Below are 24,561 nucleotides of genomic sequence, written 5' to 3' on the forward strand. Positions count from 1 at the left end.
GATTGCAATGATCAAAAAATGTGACCACTGGATTTTAAAAGAATGAAAGTGGATCTAATTGAAACATAAAATTCGAATTGGTGTGGACAGATTAGAAGGGTGTTTATTTACTTGGGGAAAGTCTAGAATCAGGGATCACAATCTCATAATACGTGGTAGGTCACTTTGGACTGAGTCATGAAGTCATATAGTCATACAGTACAGAAACAGACCCATTGTTCCAACCATACCATGTTAAACATGATCCCAAACTAAACGAGTCCTGTCTGCCTGTTCCTTGTCCATATCCCTCCAAACATTTCCCACTCTTGTACTTATCTAAATGTCTTTAACTCATTGTAATTATATCCACATCCACCACTTACTCAGGATGTTGATTCCATACGAGAACCTCCCTCTGTGTAAAAGATTTGCTCCAAATGTCTTTTCTAAATCTCTCTTCTCTTACTTTAACAATCTGCTGCCTTGTCTTGAAATCCCTCATTTGAGGGACAAGACACTTTCCATTAACCTTGTCTATGCCCCTCATGATTTTATAAACCTCTATACAGTTAGTTCTTCTATAACATGACGGTTGCATTCTTGCATCCTCATCAAGAAAAATCACATTTTAAAAACAGCATTTAAAGTGTTAGTGATGCAATCGTGTTACAGTCAAGACACGTTTTGAAAGTTCGCGCTTTAGAAACAGTGTCTCCAATTCGACAATTGCGTTATAGCGAATTCGTGTTAACGAAACACGCATTAGAACAGAACGATTTGTATGTCACCTCTCACCCTCCAACATTCCATTGGAAATTGTCCCAAATTATAGATGAGGAAATGTTTCTTCACTCAGAGAGTAGTGATCCTGTGGAATTGTCTATCACAAAATTCTGTGGAGGCTGAGACATTTAATATATTCAATAAAGGGATAGATATATTTTTATACTTTAAAGGCATCAAGGAGCAGAGAGCAAAAATGGGAAAATGGCATTGAGATAGAGGATCAGCCATGATCTTAGCGAATATTGAAGCAAGATTGAAGGGCCCAATGGCCTACGCCTGCTTCTCATTTATTTTTCTCCGCATCTGGCTTGGAAACATTTAGATTAGTCAGTTAGATATGGGACCAAAACCTGTGGGGACAAACTTGGAAAACAGTTGATGTCTGCCAAAGCCAGGGCAGGGAGCATTGGAAGAGGCCACTAGGAACCAGGGTGTTCTTGATCAAAGAGGTAATGAAGACCACATTTGAGTGGAAGAGTCCACCAGTTTTGATGCCTTAAAGGAAAGTTTAAGTGTTACTTCACCAAAAATTAATAGAAAAGTCAACATCTTACACAAAATCCAAGTGGGAAATTTAAGGAGATCTAATGTGAATTTGGAGAGTCATGACTTATCTTTGGGTTGGCCGCAGAAGAATTGAAGAAACCTTCAAGACCCTTGTAAATAACTAAGGGAATCATTTCAGGGAAGAAAAGAGTTAGAACCAACAAAGTATTTGTTAAGTTAATGGTGCCGACTTTGTTCAATTTTGTTTTTAATTATTTTTTGTTTTAAAACGTGACATCATGTGATAGTTTACTTTCAATTAATTACTACATGTCCAAATTTCTCTTTAAACATGAATGTTCTCTAACAGGTTTGTAAAGCAGGACTCAAAACTGCAGATTGACCAATGCAGTGCTAGAGCTTTTAATAGTGCAGGGAAGCATGAGGAGAGATGCCCATGGATGAGGAAGGATAAAGAGTCACTTAAAACCACCTTCAGAAGGGAATGGGAGCCGATGGCAATTAACTGCTGCAATCTTCACCCGAGGACCTAATAGGTCGGTCACAAGAGATCAATTGACCTGTGACCAAGATGAAGATAACTTCAAAAATTTTAAGATGAGAGGTGAAATATTTAAAAGAGACCTGAGGGGCAAACGTTTCACACAGAGGGTGATTCATATGTGGGATTAACTGCCAGAGGAAACTGTAGATACAAGTACTGTTACAACATTTAAAAGACATTTGGATGGGTACATGAATAGAAAATGGTTAGGGGGATTTGGGCCAAATGCAAACAGGTAGGACCAACTTAGTTCAGGAATCTTGGTTGGAATGGACAGGTTGGACAGAAGAGTCTGTTTCCAAACTGTCTGATTCTAAGACATTTCCTACTCATTAAATGCAAAATACTGCAGATGCTGGAAGTCTGAATGCTGGAGAAAATCAGCAAGTCTGGGCAGCATCTGTGGAGATAAAGCAGAGTTAATGTTTTGAAATTGGTATGACTATTCTACACACACAAACACACACACACAAACACACTGACTGCACTGGACTTTCCTTCCATTAGTCAAGAAGCATCAAGACTACTTGTAGCAGCCATTCCTATTCCACTGTCTAGCAAGACAGATAAAACCCTTCTGGTGTGTATATCTGTGTGTAAATCTGTGATATGTCTGTGTGTAAATCAGTGATATGTCTGTGTGTAAATCAGTGATATGTCTGTGTGTAAATCAGTGATATGTCTGTGTGTAAATCAGTGATATGTCTGTGTGTAAATCAGTGATATGTCTGTGTGTAAATCAGTGATATGTCTGTGTGTAAATCAGTGATATGTCTGTGTGTAAATCAGTGATATGTCTGTGTGTAAATCAGTGATATGTCTGTGTGTAAATCAGTGATATGTCTGTGTGTATATCAGTGATATGTCTGTGTGTATATCAGTGATATGTCTGTGTGTATATCAGTGATATGTCTGTGTGTATATCAGTGATATATCTGTGTGTATATCAGTGATATATCTGTGTGTATATCAGTGATATATCTGTGTGTATATCAGTGATATATCTGTGTGTATATCAGTGATATATCTGTGTGTATATCAGTGATATATCTGTGTGTATATCAGTGATATATCTGTGTGTATATCAGTGATATATCTGTGTGTATATCAGTGATATATCTGTGTGTATATCAGTGATATATCTGTGTGTATATCAGTGATATATCTGTGTGTATATCAGTGATATATCTGTGTGTATATCTGTATTTATATCTGTGATATATTTGTGTGTAAATCTGTGTTATATATGCATGTATATCTGTGATATATCTGTGTATGTGTCTGTGTTATGTATGTGTGTATATCTGTGATATATCTGTGGTTCTTTCAAACAGTTACTAAATGATCTGGGAGAAGAGTGCATACCCCAACATCTCTTTTTGTAAATAAAGCTTATATTTAAAAAAAAGATTTACTGTAACACAGATTATGTGCAACATACAAACTGTGTGCCCAATGATAAAATTGCTTGCTAAAAGCTGATTTATTGAGTTCTACAAATGACAATTCAGTGCCTCTAAAACTAATTCATTTTAAAAGTTATTGAATGCGTCCTTATTTCATTGCGTCTTTATCTCTTCAATTGCAACTGTTGTACGGCTATTTGGTTACAGTCTCTGCATCAAATTGACATAAATTCCAGTCATTTTGCTTAACTGCAGCTGGAAGGACATGAACAGGCGATGTGAGCTTCAACCGTGTTTATCAAGTCTTCAGTCTTTTGACCAAAAGTGGTGGACGCCAGCAACCCATCGCTAGGATTTGCTTGAGAATCTGCAAAATATTACATCATGTTTACTTTGGCCTGCGGGTAAAGCTACCCAGTGTATTATAGTGACACTGCTGTTCAACTGAGGTAAGGAGACTGTTGTCAAGACTCCCAGAAGCATCTCAAAGCAATTCCCATATAATGATTATGGCAGTGAACAACAGGAGAACTTCAAATAGTGCCAAAGTATCCAACTAAATTGTGGGGAACCAATTTGGTATCCTCAAGTGAAGGAGGTAACAAAGGTGAAGAGATTTAGAATCTTAGAATTGAATCATAGAATCCCTGGAAGAACAACGCCAACACTCCAAAACATATCTCACCTAGACTTACCTCCTATCCTATCTCTATAACGCTGCATTTCCCACGGTTAACCCACCTCACCTACACATCTCTGGACATTATGGGCAATCTAGCATGGCCGATCCACTGAACCTGCACACCTTTTGGACTGTTGGTGGAAACCATGCAGACACGGGGAGAACATGCAAACTCCACACAAACAGTTACCTGAGGGAGGAATAGAACCCCGGTTTCTGGCATTGTGAGGCAGCAGTGCTAACAACTGAGCCGCCATGCCGTCCCATCAATGTGCATTTAGGAAGAGAGCTTTAAACTGCAAGAAAATACTGATGGAAGGTTCTGTTACCGCGGAGGTGGGTGGACTGTGGATTAGAAGGGCAAAGCACAAGGCCAGGGAATGCGACTGACGGTAAGTATACAGAGGGATTTTTAAACATTGAAGAGAATTCGAAAGCAGCATGCCTAGTGATAGGCTCAAAGTGGAGGTCAATGAGAATTACTGATAGATCAGCGCACTTCAAATTGGAAAGCATGGAGAGGGATAGCATTATTTATAAATGCTCTCTGAACCTCAAATCTACTCCTATTGGCCTTGCATAACTCACTTTCCTGTTCTATATAGAGTTGTAAAAAAGTTGTTTCTGTTGAAGAGATTATTAAAACATATGGGATCCTCAGTTTCAATAATGGAGGCAAAGAATATAAAAGAGGGGAGGCGATGCCCTATTGGTGTTATCACTGGACCGTTAATCCAGAGCCTGTGACAATGTCCTGGGACCCAGGTTTGAATCCCACCAGGGCAGATGGTAGAATTTGAAATCAATAAAAATCTGGAGTTATGTGTCTAATGAGGACTATGAATCGATTGTCAGGAAAAAAATCTATTTCACCAATGTCCTTTCTGGAAGGAAACTGCCACTCTTACCTGGTCTGGCCTACAAGTGACTTCAGACCAAGAGCAATGTGGTTGACTCCTAACTGCTCTCTGGGGCAATTAGGGATGGGCAATAAACGCTGCTGAGCATTTTAAAAAGCAAGGATATTAACTATCTGTAAACAGCTGGTTAGGTCTCAGCTGCAGCATTATGTCCAAAAGAACGTACACTTGAAGATAAGTAAATGGGTTTATTTTATTTTCTCAGAAATTCTAATCTGATTATTCACATCTTTTATTTTCCCCTAATACTACTGCCATATTGCAGTGGATTTCATATTCCTCAGCGCCCCCTTCCTTCCTTGTATGTGTGCAGATGCAAGATACAGTGAAAAACACGAAGTGAAAATAATGTTATTAAAATTCCACCACCAGAAAAGACACCTGTGCGGCCAATGAACCAGTGACAAGCAAAGCACTGAGCGAGCAATGCTTACATGATAAAGGTGAAGGGGAAGGTAGGGACTAAAATCAAAACAGAATGAGAGGGGGAAATAAAACACTCCACTCCCAGCAATACCTACCTCTCCCTAAAGAGGCGCAAAGTATTAGTGACTGGGATCTTGAGGAAAGGACAGGTGGAGTGGGTCTGATTGGGCAGATCTTAACACATGTTGGCACAGGTGTAACGGACCAAATGCCATCTTGTCTGCCTCATGGTTCTATCCTGCAATGACCATAATATCAAATTCATTCACTGTTATGGAATAACAAAGACTGGACAGCACAGCCACACAAACAACCGAGGAAACATACCGGCTGGAAGGCAATGAAAGCCATAGACAACTGGGACTGTCTGAGTTGGTGAGCATCCAACCTGGCACCGTAAAACAGGGTCAACAGTGTAGCATTTGGATTCCTGTCCGTGTATGTTGACTGAGTTCTCCAGCTTCACGGTCTGTTTCATCAGTTTGCAGCCTGAAAGAGTAGTTAAGGCAAGAGTTAGCTACTGCCCATGGTCATGCATGATAACTGGAGTTAGCAGGTTGTTTCTGATGGTTCTGGTACCTACATTTTCATCACATTCAGTCTTGAGTGGCAGAGTTTGAACAGAGCCAGTGTTTGGGCTGGAGACATTTTCTTAGTTTCCCACAGGCTGTATCTGGATTTTTTTTTTAGAACTTCCCATATTGATCTCGGTGGCGGGCAAGTTGTTGGAGGGAATCCTGAGGGACAGGATGTACATGTATTTGGAAAGGTAAGGACTGGTTAGGGATAGTGAACATGGCTTTGTGCGTGGGAAATCATGTCTCACAAACTTGACTGAGTTTTTGAAGTAACAAAGAGGATTGATGAGGGCAGAGTGATAGATGTGATCTGTATGGACTTCAGTAAGGCGTTTGACAAGGTTCCCCATGGGAGACTGATTAGCAAGGTTAGCTCTCATGGAATACAGGGAGAACTAGCCATTTGGATACAGAACTGGCTCAAAGGTAGAAGACAGAGGGTGGTGGTGGAGGGCTATTTTTCAGACTGGAGGCTTGTGACCAGTGGAGTGCCACAAGGATCAGTGCTGGGTCCTCTACTTTATGTCATATACATAAATGATTTGGATGCGAGCATAAGAGATACAGTTAGTAAGTTTGCAGATGACACCAAAACTGGAGGTGTAGTGGACAGCAAAGAGGGTTACCTTAGACTACAACAGGATCTGGACCAGATGGGCCAATGGGCTGAGAAGTGGCAGATGGAGTTGAATTCAGATAAATGCAAGGTGCTGCATTTTGGGAAAGCAAATCTTAGCAGGACTTATACACTTAATGGTAAGGTCCTAGGAAGTGTTGCTGAACAAAGAGACCTTGGAGTGCAGGTTCATAGCTCCTTGAAAGTGGAGTTGCAGGTAGATAGGATAGTGAAGGAGGTGTTTGGTATGCTTTCTTTTATTGGTCAGAGTATTGCGGCTGTACAGGACATTGGTTAGGCCACTGTTGAAATATTGCGTGCAATTCTGGTCTCCTTCCTACTGGAAAGATGTTGTGAAACTTGAAAGGGTTCAGAAAAGATTTTCAAGAATGTTGCCAGGGTTGGAAGATTTGAGCTATAGGGAGAGGTTGAACGGGCTGGGGTTGTTTTCCCTGGAGCGTTAGAGGCTGAGGGGTGACCTTATAGAGGTTTACAAAATTTTGCGGGGCATGGATAGGATAAATAGACAAAGTCTTTTCCCTGGGGTTGGGGAGTCCAGAACTAGAGGGCATAGATTTAGGGTGAGAGGAGAAAGATATAAAAGAGACCTAAGGGGCAACTTTTTCACGCAGAGGGTGGTACGTGTATGGAATGAGCTGCCAGAGGATGTGGTGGAGGCTGGTACAATTGCAACATTTAAGAGGCATTTGGATGGGTATATGAATAGGAAGGGTTTGGAGGGATATGGGCCGGGTGCTGGCAGGTGGGACTAGATTGGGTTGGGACATCTGGTCAGCATGGACGGGTTGGACTGAAGGGTCTGTTTCCATGCTGTACATCTCTATGACTCTGTGACTTTATTTGAACAAGTTAGATTCAATTGCGGTGTTAATGGTGTAACATTTTGTGACATCACTGTCCTAAGAGGCGAGAGGACAATATTTTGAAGATGCTTCATACTCAATAATTTTTGTGGACTTTAATAGTCAAGAAGGTGAGTGGAATGCTGGCCTTCATATCTAAAGTCCTGGAGGTTAGGGATGCAAACATTATGCTGCTGCGAAATGAAATCCAAATAATCCCCCACTTAAAACATGTGAGAAAACCTGGGAACCATACCATGGGAAAGATGCTTTGTTCTTGGAGGGAGCTCAAAGCAGGTTTACAAGAATGATACCCAGACTTCAGGGGTTAGTTTATGAGACAAATTAAGCCTTTATTCTCTGGAATTTCGAAAGGTTAAAGGTTGATTTAATTGAGGTATTCAGGATATTTACAGGGAAAGACGGGGTGGATAAGGATAAACTATTTTCACTGGTTGAAGATTCCAGAACCAGGGGAGCATTGTCTAAGAATTAGGGCCTGGCTATTCAGGAGTGACGTTAGAAAAAAACCTCTACACACAAAGAGTAGTGCAAGTTGGAGCTCTTCCTCAAATGGCAGTCAGTGCTGATACAATTGTTAAATTTAAATCTGAGGGAGACAAATTTTTATTAAGCAAGAGTATCAAGAGATATGGGCCCATGGCAAGCATATAGAGTTAGGCCCACACCTGCTCCTATGTTCCCCTGACTCAAGTTTGAAGGATTTTGAAAATGTCTGAGTTGCCTTTTTTTGTAAAATGAAGAGACAGTGAAGAAAAAGAAACAGTACATTGGACGATTTCTTCTTAAACAAGGCATGTCTTGGAAACTACACTATTCCAGATCATTGCTGGGTGGCACAGTGGCTCAGTGTTTAGCCTCACAGCGCCAGGGACACAGGTGAAATTCCACCCTCGGGTGACTGTGTGGAGTTTGCACGTTCTCTGTGTCTGCGAGGGTTTATTCCAGGTGTGCTGGTTTCCTCCCACAGTCCACCAAATATGCAGGTTGGGTGGACTGGCCATGCTAAATTGCCCATAGTGTGCAGGGATGTGTAGTTTAGGTGGATTAGCCATGGAAAATGCAGAGTTACAGGGATACGGAGTGGAAATGCTGGGTGGAAAAGCTCCTCAGGGGGTTGGTGTGCACTTCGAACATAGAACAGTACAACGCAGAACAGGCCCTTTGACCCTCAATGTTGCGCTGACCTGTGAACTAATCTAAGACTATCCCATCATCATCCATATGTTTGTCAAAGGACTGTTTAAATGCCCCTAATGTGGCTGAGTTAACTACATTGGCAGGCAGGGCATTCCACGCCCTTACCACTCTCTGAGTAAAGAGCCTGCCTCTAACATCTGTCTTAAATCTATCACCCCTCAATTTGCAGCTATGTCCCCTTGTACAAGCAGATGTCATCATCCTTGGAAAAAGGCTCTCACTGTCTTCCCTACCTAATCCTCTGATCATCTTGTATGTCTCTATCAAATCCCCTCTTAACCTTCTTCTTTCCAATGAGAACAGACCCAAGTCCCTCAGTCTTTCCTCATAAAACCTTCCCTCCAGACCAGGCAACATTCTGGTAAATCTCCTCTGCACCTTTTCCAATACTTCCACATCCTTCCTGGAATGGGGTGACCAAAACTGCACACAATATTCCAAGTGAGGCTGCACTAGTGTTTTGTACAATTACAACATGACATCATGGTTCCGGAACTCAATCCCTTTACCAATAAAACTTAACACACATATGCCTTCTTAACACTACTACCAACCTGGGCCGCAACTTTCAGGGATCTATGTACATGGACTCCAAGATCCCTCTTCACATCCATACTACTTAGAATCTTTCCATTGACCCAGTATTCTGCCTTCCTGTTATTCTTCCCAAAGTGAATCACCTCACATTTAGCTGCATTGAACTCCATTTGCCACCTTTCAACCCAGTTCTACAGTTTATCCAAGATCCCTGCAACCTGAAACATTCTTCCACCGACTTTAGTATCATCTGCAAACTTACTAACCCATCCACTTATGCCTGTGTCCAAATCATTTATAAAAATGACAAACAGCAATGGTCCCAAAACAGATCCCTGTGGCACACCACGAGTAACCGGACTCCAGGCTGAATATTTTCCATCAACCACCACTCATTGCCTTCTTGTAGAAAGCCAGTTTCTAATCCAGACTGCTAAATCACCTTCAATCCCATACCTCTGCATTTTCTCCAACAGCCTACCATGTGGAACCTTATCAAAGGCTTTACTGAAGTCCATGTACACCATGTGAACTTCCCAACTCTCCTCCACATGCTTGGTCACCTTCTCAAAAAACTCAATGAGGTTTGTGAGACATGACCTGCCCTTGACGAATCCATGTTGACTATTTCTAATCAAATTATTGCTTGCTAGATGATTATAAATCCTATCTCTTATAATGCTTTCCAAAACTTTTCCTGCAACTGACATAAGACTCGCTGGTCTATAATTACCTGGGTCATCTCTACTGCCCTTCTTGAACAAAGGCACAACATTTGCAATCCTTCAGTCCTCTGGTACTAAACCTGTAGACAATGATGACTCAAAGATCAAAGCCAATGGCTCGGCCATCTCTTTCTTAGCTTCCCAGAGAATTTTCGGAAAAATCCCATCTGGCCCAGGGGACTAACCTACTTTCACACCTTTTAGAATTGATAACACCTCTTCCTTACTAAATTCAATCCTTTCAAGTTTAATAGCTTGTATCTCAGTCTTCTCCTCTACAGTATTCTCCTTTTCCTGAGTAAAAACAGATGAGAAATATTCTTGTTGGGCTGGAAAGCCTGTTTCCACACTGTAGGGATTCTATGGTTGCTGAAACCCACTTTATGACTGTTTTACAACAGGGTCTTATGTCTGCTCCTCTGTTCACAAGGTTGGGGTTTGAGTTTAAATTGTCACTTTGGGAACACTTGCTCCAGAATCAGTTCTCAGCTCGTGTTTCCTGTTTCTGAGATATGTTTGATATGAGATCGAGTTGAAATATAATAGTTCTCCAGATGAATACTTCTCAATATTATATTTCCTAAGTAAGTTGTGTTTGCCAAGACTCTAATGAGAATTGCACATGATTATGGACATGACCACTTGTGCAACAGTACCAGAACATCATAACCCCTATCCTTTTTCTCTTCAAGAGCAACCACTATTCACAAGAAAGTGCTTTTCTTTTTAGAAAGAATCTCTACAGAGAGAAATTTATTTTGTTCCCAAAAGATAAGCACTTATTTTTTCAGATTGCAAATCATGTGCCTTGACCAATTTTGCATCTTCATTGAATTTATTTTGGTTTATAATCAATCAAGTTTAGAATCCTCAAGTACCTACTGTGCAGAAAGAGGGCATTCAGCCCATTGAATCTACACCTAGCCTCTGAAGACCCATCCAGACCCATCCCTCTACCCTACCCCCATAACCCCATATTTACCATGGCTAACCCACCTAGCCTGCACAACCCTGATGCTATGGGCAATATAGCATGGCCAATCCATCTAACCTGCACATCTTTGGACTGTGGGAGGAAACCCACACTGACACAGGGAGAATGTGCAAACTCTACACATCAGTCACACAGGGTGGAATTGAATCCTGGTCCTTCGTGCTGTGAGGCAACAGTGCTAACCACTGAGCCATTGTGCCACTAATTCATTAAAGAAACCTGAGTAGAACAATTATGTACTCTTCCAGCTTCCATTGCAATGACAGCCAGTGCATTTTGGTGTACAGTGTCACTATATGGGGAAGGGACAGAGGTTAATTATTGTGGGGGAGCTGTCTGGCTGTATGTCTCTACAGCATTCCCTCAACATAGTCAGGGAACTTGCTGCAGGGCCCATGACAAAACCTCGCATGCGGAATCTCTTAATGTGGGGAGGCTGCTGTGTTGCAGTTACCCCCTTGTTCTGTTGACCGGGAAACCTTCCTGTTCTTACTGCCTGCCTTAGGTGTATTGGAAGGACTTACAGGCTGATAGTCATACAGGCACTGAGGCACACTAAAAGGCCCTTTGACTCATCAAGGCTATGCTAGTAAAAAAACAACCACCAAACTATTTTAATTTCATTTTCCAGCACTAGACCCATAGTCTTGTATGTCTTGGCACATCCAAACACCTCTTCAATGTTGTGAGGGTTTCTTCCTCTCCCACCCTTAGAGGCTGTGAGTTCCAGATTCCCTCCCACCCTCTGGGTGATAAAATGTGCTCTCACATCCCCTCTAAACCTTCTGCCCCTCACCTTAACTCCATGCCTCCTCGTTAATGACCCTTCCATCAAGGGGAACAGTTTCTTCCTGTCTCCACCCATCACAGTTTTATACATCTCAATCATGGCCCCCCCCTCCCCAGTCTATTCTGCTCAAAGGAGAACAATCCCAGACTCTCTTCACGTGCTGAATGAATGAATGAATTAACTTTATTGTCACATGTACTCAAATGAGTACAGTGAAAAGTTTATAACTCGCCACTGAATGCTGTGAGGAAAATGATTAAGTTCAAATTCTTTTGAACATGGAAATCATACCCAGACACATTGGTCCGAATTCATCAAGAACAGCTGCTAGCAAGTATTTGGGGCATGTTAACCAGTTTGGTATCTGGAAGAAGGTGAAAGTGAGGACTGCAGATGCTGGAGATCAGAGTCAAAAAGTATGGTGCTGGAAAAGCACAGCAGGTCAGGCTCCATCCAAGGATCAGGAGAGTTGAAGTTTCAGGCATAAGCCCTGAAACTCTTGTTCGTGTGATGCAAATCAGGAACTCCTGGTGAAGGGCTTATGCCTGAAACGTCGACTCTCCTGCTCCTTGGATGCTGCCTGACCTGCTGTGCTTTTCCAGGGCCACATGTTTCGACACTGGTATCTGGAAGATCCCAGGATACTGAAATTCCTACTCGCAGAAACGGAAATGGATATCTTTACCGTCTTTACAGCTTTCCCCTGGCAGTAACCATGAGTGTGCAAATTTCAGAACTTCTCTGGTGCTGCGTTTATTTGGTTGTTGATACTCATTTCTCCTCAGGGAATTACTTTGCCCACACAATCCACATGTACTCTCCGCCATCCACGGCATCACAGAAACCTGGTTTGGAAAGGCAGAAGGAGAATTTCATGAAGTTGCAGGATAATCCTTCATTCAAGGCCAATCAAGTAACATTTCCACCACACAAATGCCAGGCAATGATTATCTCCAATAAGAGACAATCTAACCACTGTCCCTTGACCTTCAATGCTGTTACTATCACTGAATCAGCCACTCGCAAATCCTTGGGTTACCAATGACCATAACTGATTTGGATTAGCCACATAAATACGGTGCTTAAAATAAAGCAAAGAACTGTGGATGCTGGAGAGATAAAACAAAAACAGAAATTGCTGGAGAAACTCAGCAGGCCTGGCCATATGTGTAAAAAGTTAATGTTTCGAGTCCAATGACTCTTCATTAGAACAGTGAGGAAAAAGTGGCATTTATGGTGAAGATGAAATTAGGGTTAGGGTGGGGAGAGGTGAGCAGATAGGTGGAGACAGAGCCCAGGGAGAGAGAGGGGTATGAAAGGGGGAGGTAAAAGGGATTATTGATTGTATACTAAATACAGGATCTACAAGAACAGGTCATAGACAAGTAACACATCTCTTAGTTCTCTAAAGCCTGTCCATCATCTACAAGACACAAATCAGGAGTGTGATGAAATACTCCTCAATTGCCTCAATGCAGCTCCAATAACATTGAAGAGAAACACCATCCAGGACAAAACAGCTTGCTTGATTGGCATCACATGCACAAACAGCCACTCCCATCACCACCGACACTCAGCAGCAGCAGTGTGTTAATCTACAAGATGCGCTGCAGAAATTCAACAAAGTTCCACAGACAGAACCTTCCAAACATTACACCACTTCCATCTAGAAGGACAAAGGCAGCAGATCCATGGGAGCAACCCCACTCGCAAGTTCTCCTCCAAGCCAAGCACATTCCTGAGTTGGAAATATATCGCTATTCCATCAGTGTCATTGCTTCAAAATCCTGGAATTCCCTCCCTAATGGCATTATGGATCAACCCACAGCACATGGACTGCAGCTGCTCAAGGCAACTCACCCCCACCTTCTCAAGGGCAGCTAGGGATGGGCAATAAATGCTGGGTCCAGCCAGCAATGCCCATATCAATGAGTGAATAAAAAATATTGTTCTGATGAACAGGATGATTTTAACTCTCTCAGCGTGCTTGGATTTATAGGTAGATTTGTAACGATGCTGCTCCTTTAACAAGGTTATGTTATCCTTAGTTGTTTTCTCAGAGAAGTTGTAATTGCAGAGATTTCAAATTGTCTGGGTTTATCCATTTGAAGAAGCTCTTAAGTTTTTTTTTAATCAAACCCTTGAACAATGAAAGGGGAGTGGCCAGTTCTCCCAGCTCAGCTTTTCTCTAATTTGGTTTGGGTTTGGTTTTAGCAGGCAATTGGTGTTTGAGGCTGCTTGTCAAAGAAACAGTGATGTGGAAGAATCTCTCACTCTCTGTCTCTCTCTCCTGGAAGAACTTGTGTTTGATTTTTCCTTTTTGCCAAAAAGGTGTGGTTATGGGGACTGTTACAGACACTTGGAATAGCATCATTAAGTTGTGATAAGAATCGATTGGGTTTTTAAATACTTAAGTTACTCTATATTCTGTTTGTGTTTCGCTCAGTAATCTTGCAAATAAATTCTGTTTTTGTTGAAAACTGAGGGTTTGACCAGCTGTATCACAGCTGGATTATCCACATTACACCTGCTTAAAATAACGAGCAAAGTTAGGGCCTGGGCTACTTTCTTGAAATGTTTTGAGGGGTTCTGGCCTGGTTGATAACAGATTGTCCTACTGCTCTACACCATTGGATTTGCTCGACCTGATTCAATTGGGAGTCTGTGATAGAAGGTAAGAAAGTAGGGTTTGATTCACTAATAAAAAGTTTAAAATCCACATCAAAGCCAAAAGGCACAAAGCTTAAAGCCATTGTGGGGAAACAATTCAATTAAAACCCTATAAGCTTCAATGAAAGTGGACGCTGACTGCCCAGTTAACTATTAAGCTTAAAGATAGAAGCTTGGGGTGGCACGGTAGTGCAGTGGTTAGCACTGCTGCCTTACAGTTCTGGATTAGTGGTGCTGGAAGAGCACAGCAGTTCAGGCAGCATTCGAGGGGCAGTAAAAATCGACATTTCGGGCAAAAGCCCTTCATCAGGAATGTTTTTGCCCGAAACGTCAATTTTACTGCTCCTCAGATGCTGCCTGAACTGTTGTGCTCTTCCAGCACCACTAATCCAGAATTTGGTTTCCATCATCTGCAGTCATTGTTTTTACCACATTGCTGCCTTACAGTACCAGGGACTCTGCATTTGATTCCAACTTTGGGCATCTGTCGGTATGGAGTTTGCACATTCTCCCCCTGTCTGTGTGGGTTTCCTCCAGGTGCTCCGGTTTCCTCCCACAGTCCGAAGATGTGCAGGTCGGGTGAATTGGCCATGCTGAATTGCCAAGTCAAGGGTAAATTAGAGGGTAGGGGAATGGGTCTGGATTTGTTGGGCCAAAGGGCCTGTTTCCGTACTGCAGCAGATCTAATCATAGATGTCACCCAGAGCTTTCCTCACCTAGTACCAGTGTACTGCAACGACACCAACAGACTAGAACTGCCAGAGAGTGGCCCACCAGCTTCTATCAGATGCAATCGCTCTTAAATCCTGTTGTTTCAACCATTCCAGTATCACTGCTTCCTTCTATGGGGGAAGTAACTGAAATCTTCAGAGGCCATCATCACCAATCACCAATCACCAATCACCAATCACCAATCACCAATCACCAATCACCAATCACCAATCACCAATCACCAATCACCAATCACCAATCACCAATCACCAATCACCAATCACCAATCACCAATCACCAATCACCAATCACCAATCACCAATCACCCTTTACTTACAAATACACAGCCTCTCACTGAATCAGGCATTCAGGGTCTCACTATCCCAGTCATTCATCCTTTTATATCAGCTAGAGCTTCCTGATTGGATCAGATTAACAGCCCCAATCAGGGAACTTATGTCCTATGAGATGCAGCTGGCTGACCTCGTTACAATCACTACACTCACGCAACACCAACACCTTTCCTCATTTCATAGGTCCGGGGTCAGATATCAGGGACCCCGGAGCTGTTTCTGTCCAGGGCCCAGAACCCCAGACTCTCAACTACCTCCCCTCCACCCTCGCTTTGTGCCCAATACCAGCACAGTGGTCTCATGTCTGAACTGAACACAACGGCTTCACCCAATCCTAGACACAGTGAGTCATCCAAGATCCTGGGTGTCTCTTTAATGATAGAGAAAGGATATAGCCCCCTTTCCTAAGCCCTTAGCATTGCTCTGAGGGGTCAGCCTATGGGTTATGTATTGAAGTCCCTGGTGTATAGAACATAGAACAATACAGCGCAGAACAGGCCATTCGGCCCTCGATTAGGTTAGATTACTTACAGTGTGGAAACAGGCCCTTCGGCCCAACAAGTCCACACCGCCCCGCCGAAGCGCAACCCACCCATACCCCTACATTTACCCCTTACCTAACACTACGGGCAATTTAGCATGGCCAATTCACCTGACCTGCACATCTTTGGACTGTGGGAGGAAACCGGAGCACCCGGAGGAAACCCACGCAGACATGGGGAGAATGTGCAAACTCCACACAGTCAGTCGCCTGAGGCGGGAATTGAACCCTGGTTTCTGGCGCTGTGAGGCAGCAGTGCTAACCACTGTGCCACCGTTACGCCGACCTGTGAACTATTATCAGCTCGTCCCCCTACACTATCCCAAAATCATCCATGTGGTTATCTAAGGATTGTTTAAATCTCCCTAATGTGGCTGAATTGACTACATTAGCAGGTAGGGCATCCACGCCCTGACCACTCTCTGCGTAAAGAACCTGCCTTTGACATCTGTCTTAAATCTATCACCCCTCAATTTGTAGTTATGTCCCCTCGTACATGCTGACGTCATCATCCTAGGAAAAAGACTCTCACTGTCTACCCCATCTAATCCTCTGATCATCTTGTGTTTCTCTATCAAATCCCCTCTTAGCCTTCTTCTTGCCAATGAGAACAGGTTCAAGTCTCTCAGCCTTTCCTCAGAAGACCTTCCCTCCAGACCAGACAACCTCCTGGTAAATCTCCTTTGCACCTTTTCTAATGCTTCCACATCCTTCCCAAAATATAGGGACCAGAACTGTACACAATATTCCAAATGTGGCCACACCAGTGTTTTGTATAGTTGCAGCATGATATTCCGGCTCCGGAACTCAATCACTCTATGAATGAAACCTAACACACCGTATGCTTTCTTAGTATAATGGGCAAGGTTTGTATGGTTCACAAACTAAATTTTTTTTTAAAGTTGCAATTTTTTTTAATCTGAAATGAAGATAATGGTAAGCACCTTGATCTCTTTTCCATCGAAGAAGAGATTTTTGAGGCCAACTTCTGGTGCTTTGATCGTCAGATCATTGTCACTTCTCTCAATGGCCAAGGATTCTGGGGGGGAAAAAAATAACAATCACAGTTCGAGAGAATCAATCACAAGTTGACCAGAACTTGAAGAGGAAGTTACAAATAAAAACAGAAGTTGCTGGAAAAGCTCAGCAGGTCTGGCAGCATCTGTGGCGAGAAATCAGAGTTAATGTTTCAGGTCTGGTGACCCTTCCCCAGTCCTGAGAAACATGAACTCTGATTTCTCTTCACAGATGCATCCAGACCTGCTGAGCTTTTCCAGAAACTTCTACTTTTGTTTCTGATTTACGGCATCCGCAGTTCTTTTGGATTCTATTCAACATTTTTCTAAACTGCTTCCTGCTGGCGACAAATCAGTTTGAGCCCTGAATTTGTGATTATTCAGATTAAAGTTTTATATTTTGCAATGCAAAGTAATTCATAATTTGGTTCTTCCACACCACGTTCCTTCTCTGCAACTCTTGAGGGCTTGGTGTGAAAGAAAGGCTTTCAACATTGATCTTGAGAAAGTAATGTACTTGAACCTGGAAGTGATAGGCTTTTGACCAACATCTTGGTTCCATTGATGAACAATTGGATCTTTCCTGCTTTTGTCGACTGTATTTCTATTTGACTTTTACAAAAGAAAAGGACAGTACGTTAATCAGATGCATAACCTCAGTGAATGCTTCTCATGGGCTGAACACATGTATGTCCCTTACCTGAAAGGTAAACTCAGCTGTACAATCAGTGATTCTGCACTGCGTCTTATCAGTACGATGAATTTCAGTTCAGGAGTACAATCTTGGACCAATACATGAGCACAGCCTTCAGGCATTTCATACTCAAAACATTCCTTGTTAAATGGGGTGAATTGGTTTTGCAAGACCCTGCATTCAGCTGCGAAACAGAAAAAAATACATCAATCAGTTGCTTGGATTTCAGTAATAAACTGGTTTTGCGTTGTGGCGGTAGAATTTATGAATCCTCTCAGAAAACAAGCAGTAAACATTGAGGGCACTGGATTTAGTATTTATCCCTTTATCAGTAGCACTCTGAGCACCATCTGCAGAGTGCATTGGCTCCCCAGACTCACTCTGACTGAACTTCCATCACTCTGTGACTTCCACTGCTCAGAAAGGAAACAGTAAGAATGTTGTGGGAAAACCATCTCCATTAAGGTACTCATTGAGTCACGCAGACACAAACATACATCACCATTTCTTCATCATCTCTGTGTCTATAATCTGGAAGTCCCTACAATGGGATCACCAGCTGCACAAAGACTCCCATTGGATAGTGGGAAAACCCACTGTTGCTTTCTCAAGGTGTCGTGCAATGATCATCCTAATAGCACCCAATTCAGGGGAGTGAATCTTGCAATAGGAAAGATTTCATTCTTCCCAATATCTCTCACCACTTCTGCAAGAATTGATGACTGAGGTCAAGTTTCAAGGACAATTTTGGTAGCTCACCAAGTGGAAGCTCTTGTGTGAAGCCTCATCAGCTTGTGTTGTCTGGCCACTTAGTCTTGGGAAACATTTTTGCTTTCTTTTATTCAGTCACTGCCTTGGTCAGCATTTATTGCCCAGAGGTAAAAACGATGACTGCAGATGCTGAAAACCAAATACAGGATTAGTGGTGCTGGAAGAGCACAGCAGTTCAGGCAGCATCCAATGAGCAGCGAAATCGACGGTTCGGGCAAAAGCCCTTCATCCTGATGAAGGGCTTTTGCCCGAAACGTCGATTTCGCTGCTCGTTGGATGCTGCCTGAACTGCTGTGCTCTTCCAGCAACACTAATCCATTTATTGCCCAGAGGGCAGTTAAGAGTCAACCGCATTGCTGTGGGTCGGGAGTCACATGAAGGCCAGACCAGGTAAGGGCAGCAGATTTCCTTTCCTAAAGGACATTAGTGAACCAGATGGGCTTTTCTTGACAATCAACAATGTTAAGAAATAGATTCTTAATTTCAGATTTTCAAAAATTGAATTCAAATTCCAGCATTTGCCATGACAGGATTCAAACCCAGGTACACCAGAATACTGTCTGGGTCACTGGATTTACAGTACAACAATAATACCACTTGGCCTTCACCTCCCTATCACATCACCTAATGGCAGATTGACCTTCTTACACACAAAACACACACACACACTTAATCAGAACAGCTGTGATCTTTGACCTCAACTTCTCTTACTAACCTTATCTTCACATCTCTTGATTCCCTCAGATTTTAAAATATCTGTCAATGTCAAGCTTCAATATATTCATTGATTGAGCATCCACATATCTTTGAAGTACAGAATTCCAGGATGACCCCCAATTTCTGAAGCTGTGTTCCCCCAGTCCTCGACTCTCGACACAGAGCAAAGAGTCTCTCAATTTTTACTCTGTAAAAACCTCTCAGGATCTGAAATGCGCCACCATCTTCAGTCACTTCTCATAAGTCTGCAGAACTCAGGATGTTGCATAAAGGACTACTCCCATTTAGCTGATTGCTCTCAATTTGCATTCATCATTTTAACAGTGACAAACATCTGGACCAGAATGTAAAACATAAGTTATGAAGTTAAAAAATCACATAACTCCAGGTTATATTCCAACAGGTTTATTTGGAAACACTAGTTTTCGGAGCGCTGCTCCTTCATCAGGTGGTTGGACTATAACCTAGCGTTGTGTGATTTTTAACTTTGTCCACCCTAGTCAACATTGGCTTCTCCACATTATAAGTTCATTCCAAGCAGATGAACTGGCCTCTGTTTTGTGCAGCTTGGAAAACCCATAGCAGATTAACTGTCAGGCAGAGGCCCAACATTGAATGCACATTGAATCCTTAAAGAAGAAATCTAAAGTCGGTGTACACATACAACAATACAGAGTTAAGAACATGGGAACATAGGAACAGAAGTAGGCAATTCAGCCCCTTGATCCTGTTCCACTATTCAATGAGACCATGGATGGTCTGTGGCCTAACTCCATATATCTACCTTTGGCCCATATCCCTTAATACCTTTGCTTAACAAAACTTTATCTATCTCAGATTTAAAATTAACAATAGATCCAACATCCACTGCCCCTTGTGGAGGAGAGTTCCCAACATCTGCCACTGTTGGTCTGTAGAAATGCTTCCCAACAATTTAGATAATATAATCTAAATTAACAATAGGATAACATTTAGATAATAAAAGGACAGGAGGAATAATGTTTTTACACAGAGAGTGGTTCATGTGTGGAATAAACTTCCAGAGAAAGTGGTGGCTGCAGGTACAGTTATAACATTTAAAAGACTTTTGGATAAATTAATGAATAAGAAATGTTTGGAGGGATATGGGCCAAGTACAGGCAGGTGGGATTGGTTTAGTTTTGGAACATGGTCAATAGGTCTTTTCCCTGGGTTGGGGGAGTCCAGAACTAGAGGGCATAAGTTTAGGGTAAGCGGGGAAAGATTTAAAAGGGACCTAAGAGGCAAAATTTAACACAAAGGGCGATGCATGTATGGAATGAGCTGCCTGAGGAAGTGGTGGAGGCTGGTACAATTACAACATTTGAAAGGCATCTGGAAGGGTTTAGTGGGATATGGACCAAGTGCTGGCAAATGGAAAGCAGATTTATTTAGGATAGCTGGTTGGCATCTCTGGTTGGACCAAGGGTCTGTTTCCGCACTGCATGACTCCATGACTCTACTTCACTTGCGAATTCCATTTTACTTGTTATTTCACAGACTGAGGTCTAATAAAATAAGATGCAAAAGTAGAGAGAATAAAATAATGTACCTGTAGATGTTGGTGAAACCATAGCCGGTAAATCAGCAAGGACAAGCAATCCTCTTTGCTGTACTGAGGGAGAGTTCACATCGAAAGGTAATGGTGCTGGGATGAGAAGGTTTCTGCGATTGAAGACATGCTGAATAGAAAAAGAAACAGCATCATGTTAGACTGAAAACAAAATTTGCTGGAGATCACAGAGGGTCAGGCAGCATCTGTGGAGAGATCTAACATTTCAAGTTTAGGCGACTGTTCATCAGAGATGACATGAAGTAGTGGGTTTGGTTTAAAACACTGAGGGTGAAACTGTCTCCAACTAAATCCTAAACCTGCTCCTAATAAGTGGATTCACGGTTTCTGCAAATTTTTTTTATTCATTCACAGGATGAGGGTGTCACTGGCTGGGCAAGCATTTATTGTCCATCCCTAATTGCCCAGAGGGCAGTCAAGAGTCAACCACGTTGCTGTGGGTCTGGAGTCACGTGTAGACCAGACCAGGTAAGGATGGCAGTTTCCTTCCTTAAAGGACATTAGTGAACCAGTTGGGTTTTTCCAACAATGGAATCCTGGTCATCATTACACTCATAATTCCAGATTTTTAAAAGCAATTGAATTCATCTGCCATGGTGGGATTCAAACCTGGGTCCCCAGAACATTATTTGGGTTTCTAGATTAACAGACCAGCAAAAACACCACTAGGCCATCACCTCACCCAAGCAGAGAGGAAATCCTATTACAATGAAATATCATTGCAGTGCAAGGTAAAAACAATGACTGCAGATGCTGAAAATCAAATACTGGATTAGTGGTGCTGGAAGAGCACAGCAGTTCAGGCAGCATCCAACGAGCAGCGAAATCAACGTTTCGGGCAAAAGCCCTTCGCAGTGCAGCCTTGCTCATTGTGTTTCTTCAGTACGAGCTCAGGTCTCCCAATCCATGACTTAATGAAGGAACACCAGCCAGGATTCCCACTCCTAATTACCTTCATGTTATGATTCCATATGATGGTCCCAGCAGGTAAGAAGAGAGAGGCGTGTATGTTTTCAACTCCTTTTCATGTCCCCAGGACATCCCAAGATCATTGATGAAGTGGACGTGTGTTTGTGAGAATAGTGAACAGCAGGATCACAAGAACAAAGAAACAATGTGATTGCGGCCAGATACAGAGATTTTCAGTGAAGTTGTTTGAGGGGTATATGTTGAGTGGGACACCAATGGAAATTTCTTTCCCCTTTCTTTCTATTGTATCTTTGACATCTGCTGAGAAGGTGCTTCATTTTAATCTGAGGAACACCCCACCCAATGACATAGAACATAGAACAGTATAGCACAGGAACAGGCCCTTCAGCCCCCGATGTTGTGCCAAACATGATGCTAAATCAAACTTGACTCTTCGGCCTGCCCTTGGTCCATATCCCTCTATTCCTTACATATTCATGCTCTTGTCTAAAAGCCCCTTAAAAGCCCCTATCGTATCTGCCTCCACCACCACCCCTGGCAGTGCAGACCCCACTCCTACCACTCTCCGTATAAAGAAAAACTCACCCCTCACATTTCCTCTTAACCTTCCCCCTCTCACCTTCAATGCATACCCCCTAGTTGTAGATGCATAGACCTAGCACTCTCACAGTTTCAAACTCATGACAGAGTCTGCACAAAGCTGGTTGGGAGATACTCTGACCGCTCGTGAATTGATCGAAGACAAGCTATAAAGTATTTGGTGAATGAAGCAAAGGTGTAATGTGGAGAAACTTTTGCACACAGTGAGTGGTGAGGTACCTGCCAATCTTCCTTCCCACCTATCCACTCCATCCTCCTCTCTGACCTATCACCTTCAACCCCACCCCCATCCACCTATTGCACTCTTTGCTACCTTCTCCCCAGCACCACCCCCTCCGATTTATCTCTCCACCCTTAGGGCTCCCTGCCTTCATTCCTGATGAAGGGCTTTTGCCTGAAATGGAGATTTTCCTGCTCCTCGGATGCTGCCTGACCTACTGTGCTTTTCCAGCACCACTCTAGTCTAGATGCTGATTTCCAGCAGCTGCAGTCCTCACATTCGCTGAGTGGTGAGGTTGGTCTGGCTGCGAATGTGCTGGAGGAGGATGGCATAAGAGTTTACTGCAGCTGACACCTCACTGTGCCAGGATCTTCCATAGTTAGGGTTACTGGCACCAATTCCCCTTGTAGTGTTAATATAGGGCCCGTAGAGGCACAAGAGTAACTTGAGTAACAAAAGGTGGCTTATTATAGAGTAAAGTAATAATGGGTTACACTAGCTTAAGATTGGTTAACAACCCTACACTGATATAAAAAAAGAGGGTCTCTCCAACCAGGATAGTAACCAGGCTAACCACGTGAATAACCATCAGCAGTAATGGGAAGGTGAACAGACTGGAATAAGACTAACAGACAATGAGAACTGTCTAGCTCCTCCGAGAGACTCTCATATCAGAGGGTGGAGTTATGCAAAGTTTTTGGAATTAACCCATTCAAGTCAATCTCCTCACACAACAGTATATTCAATTAAAACAGTCAAAAGGGAATTAGATTGTGATTGGTAAAGGATTACAGGGAGAAGGTCAGAGAGTGGCACCCATTGCATTGTTCATCCAAAGACGGGCAAACAGTCAAATGGCCTCCTTCTAGTGATGATCACTGGAACATACAATTGAACATTGAACAGTACAGCACTGAAACAGGCCCTTTAGCCCACCATGTCAATGATGATCATGATGCCATTCTAAACTAATCCCATCCACCTACACATGGTCAGTATCCTGCTATTATTTGCCTGTTCGTGTGTCTGTCTAAATGTATCTTAAAGGTTAAGATTGCATCTGCTTCTCCCACCTCTCCTGGCAGTGTGCTCGAAACAGATACGATAGCAACCTTTAAGATGCTTTTGGTCAGACAATGGGACATTACGAGGGCTATGCCAGATTGTGCATTACACTTTCATGGGCAGAAATCAAACCAATCACCTTTTTCCTCAGCACTGAGTCACAGTTAAAGATAAGGTTTAAGGTTTGATTCCAGGTCACCCTTGCTTACTCTGAGTACTATTGGGCACTACAATTGGTTTCAGGAACCATCTTTCAAGAAAGGAAAGATTTGCTCCCAGTGGAATGGTGTCCATTTGACCAGACAAAAGCAACAGTGTGTTCTGTCAACCCTCTGATAGGTATAACACCTGAAAATAGTATGAGTCATTCATCATCAATGGCTCCTGGCAGAAGCTCCGGAATTTTTAAAAAATCATTCACAGGATGAGGGTGTTGCTGGGTGGACCAACATTTATTGCCCATCTCTAATTGCAGTTATGAGCCAATCACATAGCTGTGGGTCTGGAGTCATGTGACTACATAAGGATGGTGGTTTCCAGCTGTAAAGGACATTAGTGAACAACCCGGGATTTTTCCTGACAATCGTTTCATGGTCAACATTAGACTCGATGTGGAGCAGCTGGTGTTAGACTGGGGTGGACCAAGTTAAAAATCACACAACACCAGGTTTATTTGAAAGCACTAGCTTATGGAGTGCTGCTCCTTCATCAAATAAACCTGTTAGGCTATAACCTGGTGTTGTGAGATTTTTAACATTAAACTCCTAATTTCAGTTTATTTTAAACTGAATCCAAATTCCACCACCTGTTGTCCCAGGATTGACAGTCCAGTGATAATGCCACTAGGCCAGCTGCTCCCCATAGTGGAGCAACCCTACAGAGACAATGTTAGTGAATTGGGAAATACCTTTGGAGTTCGCACCACCACATCCAGCGTTCGCTGAGATGTTGCTGCCATAATCACCGAAAGCCGATGAGCGCGACTCCTTTGATGTCTCTCAGAGAATCCAAATAGGAAGGCGATTCCTGCGAGCTGGTCAGCCAGGCTGCAAGGGAAGTCAGGGGAGTTAATCTTCTGCTCATTGCTCTGAGTACACAGGAATGA

At 42.7% G+C, this 24,561-nt stretch overlaps 1 protein-coding gene across 1 annotated transcript in view; it reads right to left on the minus strand.

Annotated features, from left to right (window-relative positions):
- Positions 1-3,378: 3,378 nt before the first annotated feature.
- Positions 3,379-24,561, minus strand: part of LOC140479375 (vitellogenin-like) — a gene marked incomplete at its 5' end in the record, with an annotated part of 107,653 nt that continues 86,470 nt past the window's right edge. The window contains 9 exons of the mRNA XM_072573282.1: positions 3,379-3,592; positions 5,581-5,742; positions 8,637-8,642; positions 12,263-12,422; positions 16,797-16,891; positions 17,392-17,480; positions 17,569-17,746; positions 20,621-20,750; positions 24,364-24,502. Coding sequence (XP_072429383.1) covers positions 3,471-3,592; positions 5,581-5,742; positions 8,637-8,642; positions 12,263-12,422; positions 16,797-16,891; positions 17,392-17,480; positions 17,569-17,746; positions 20,621-20,750; positions 24,364-24,502 — 1,081 coding nt within the window. The remainder of the gene's footprint in view (positions 3,593-5,580; positions 5,743-8,636; positions 8,643-12,262; positions 12,423-16,796; positions 16,892-17,391; positions 17,481-17,568; positions 17,747-20,620; positions 20,751-24,363; positions 24,503-24,561) is intronic.

Source organism: Chiloscyllium punctatum, chromosome 7, assembly GCF_047496795.1.
Source record: "Chiloscyllium punctatum isolate Juve2018m chromosome 7, sChiPun1.3, whole genome shotgun sequence".
Classification (NCBI taxonomy): Eukaryota; Metazoa; Chordata; class Chondrichthyes; order Orectolobiformes; family Hemiscylliidae; genus Chiloscyllium; species Chiloscyllium punctatum.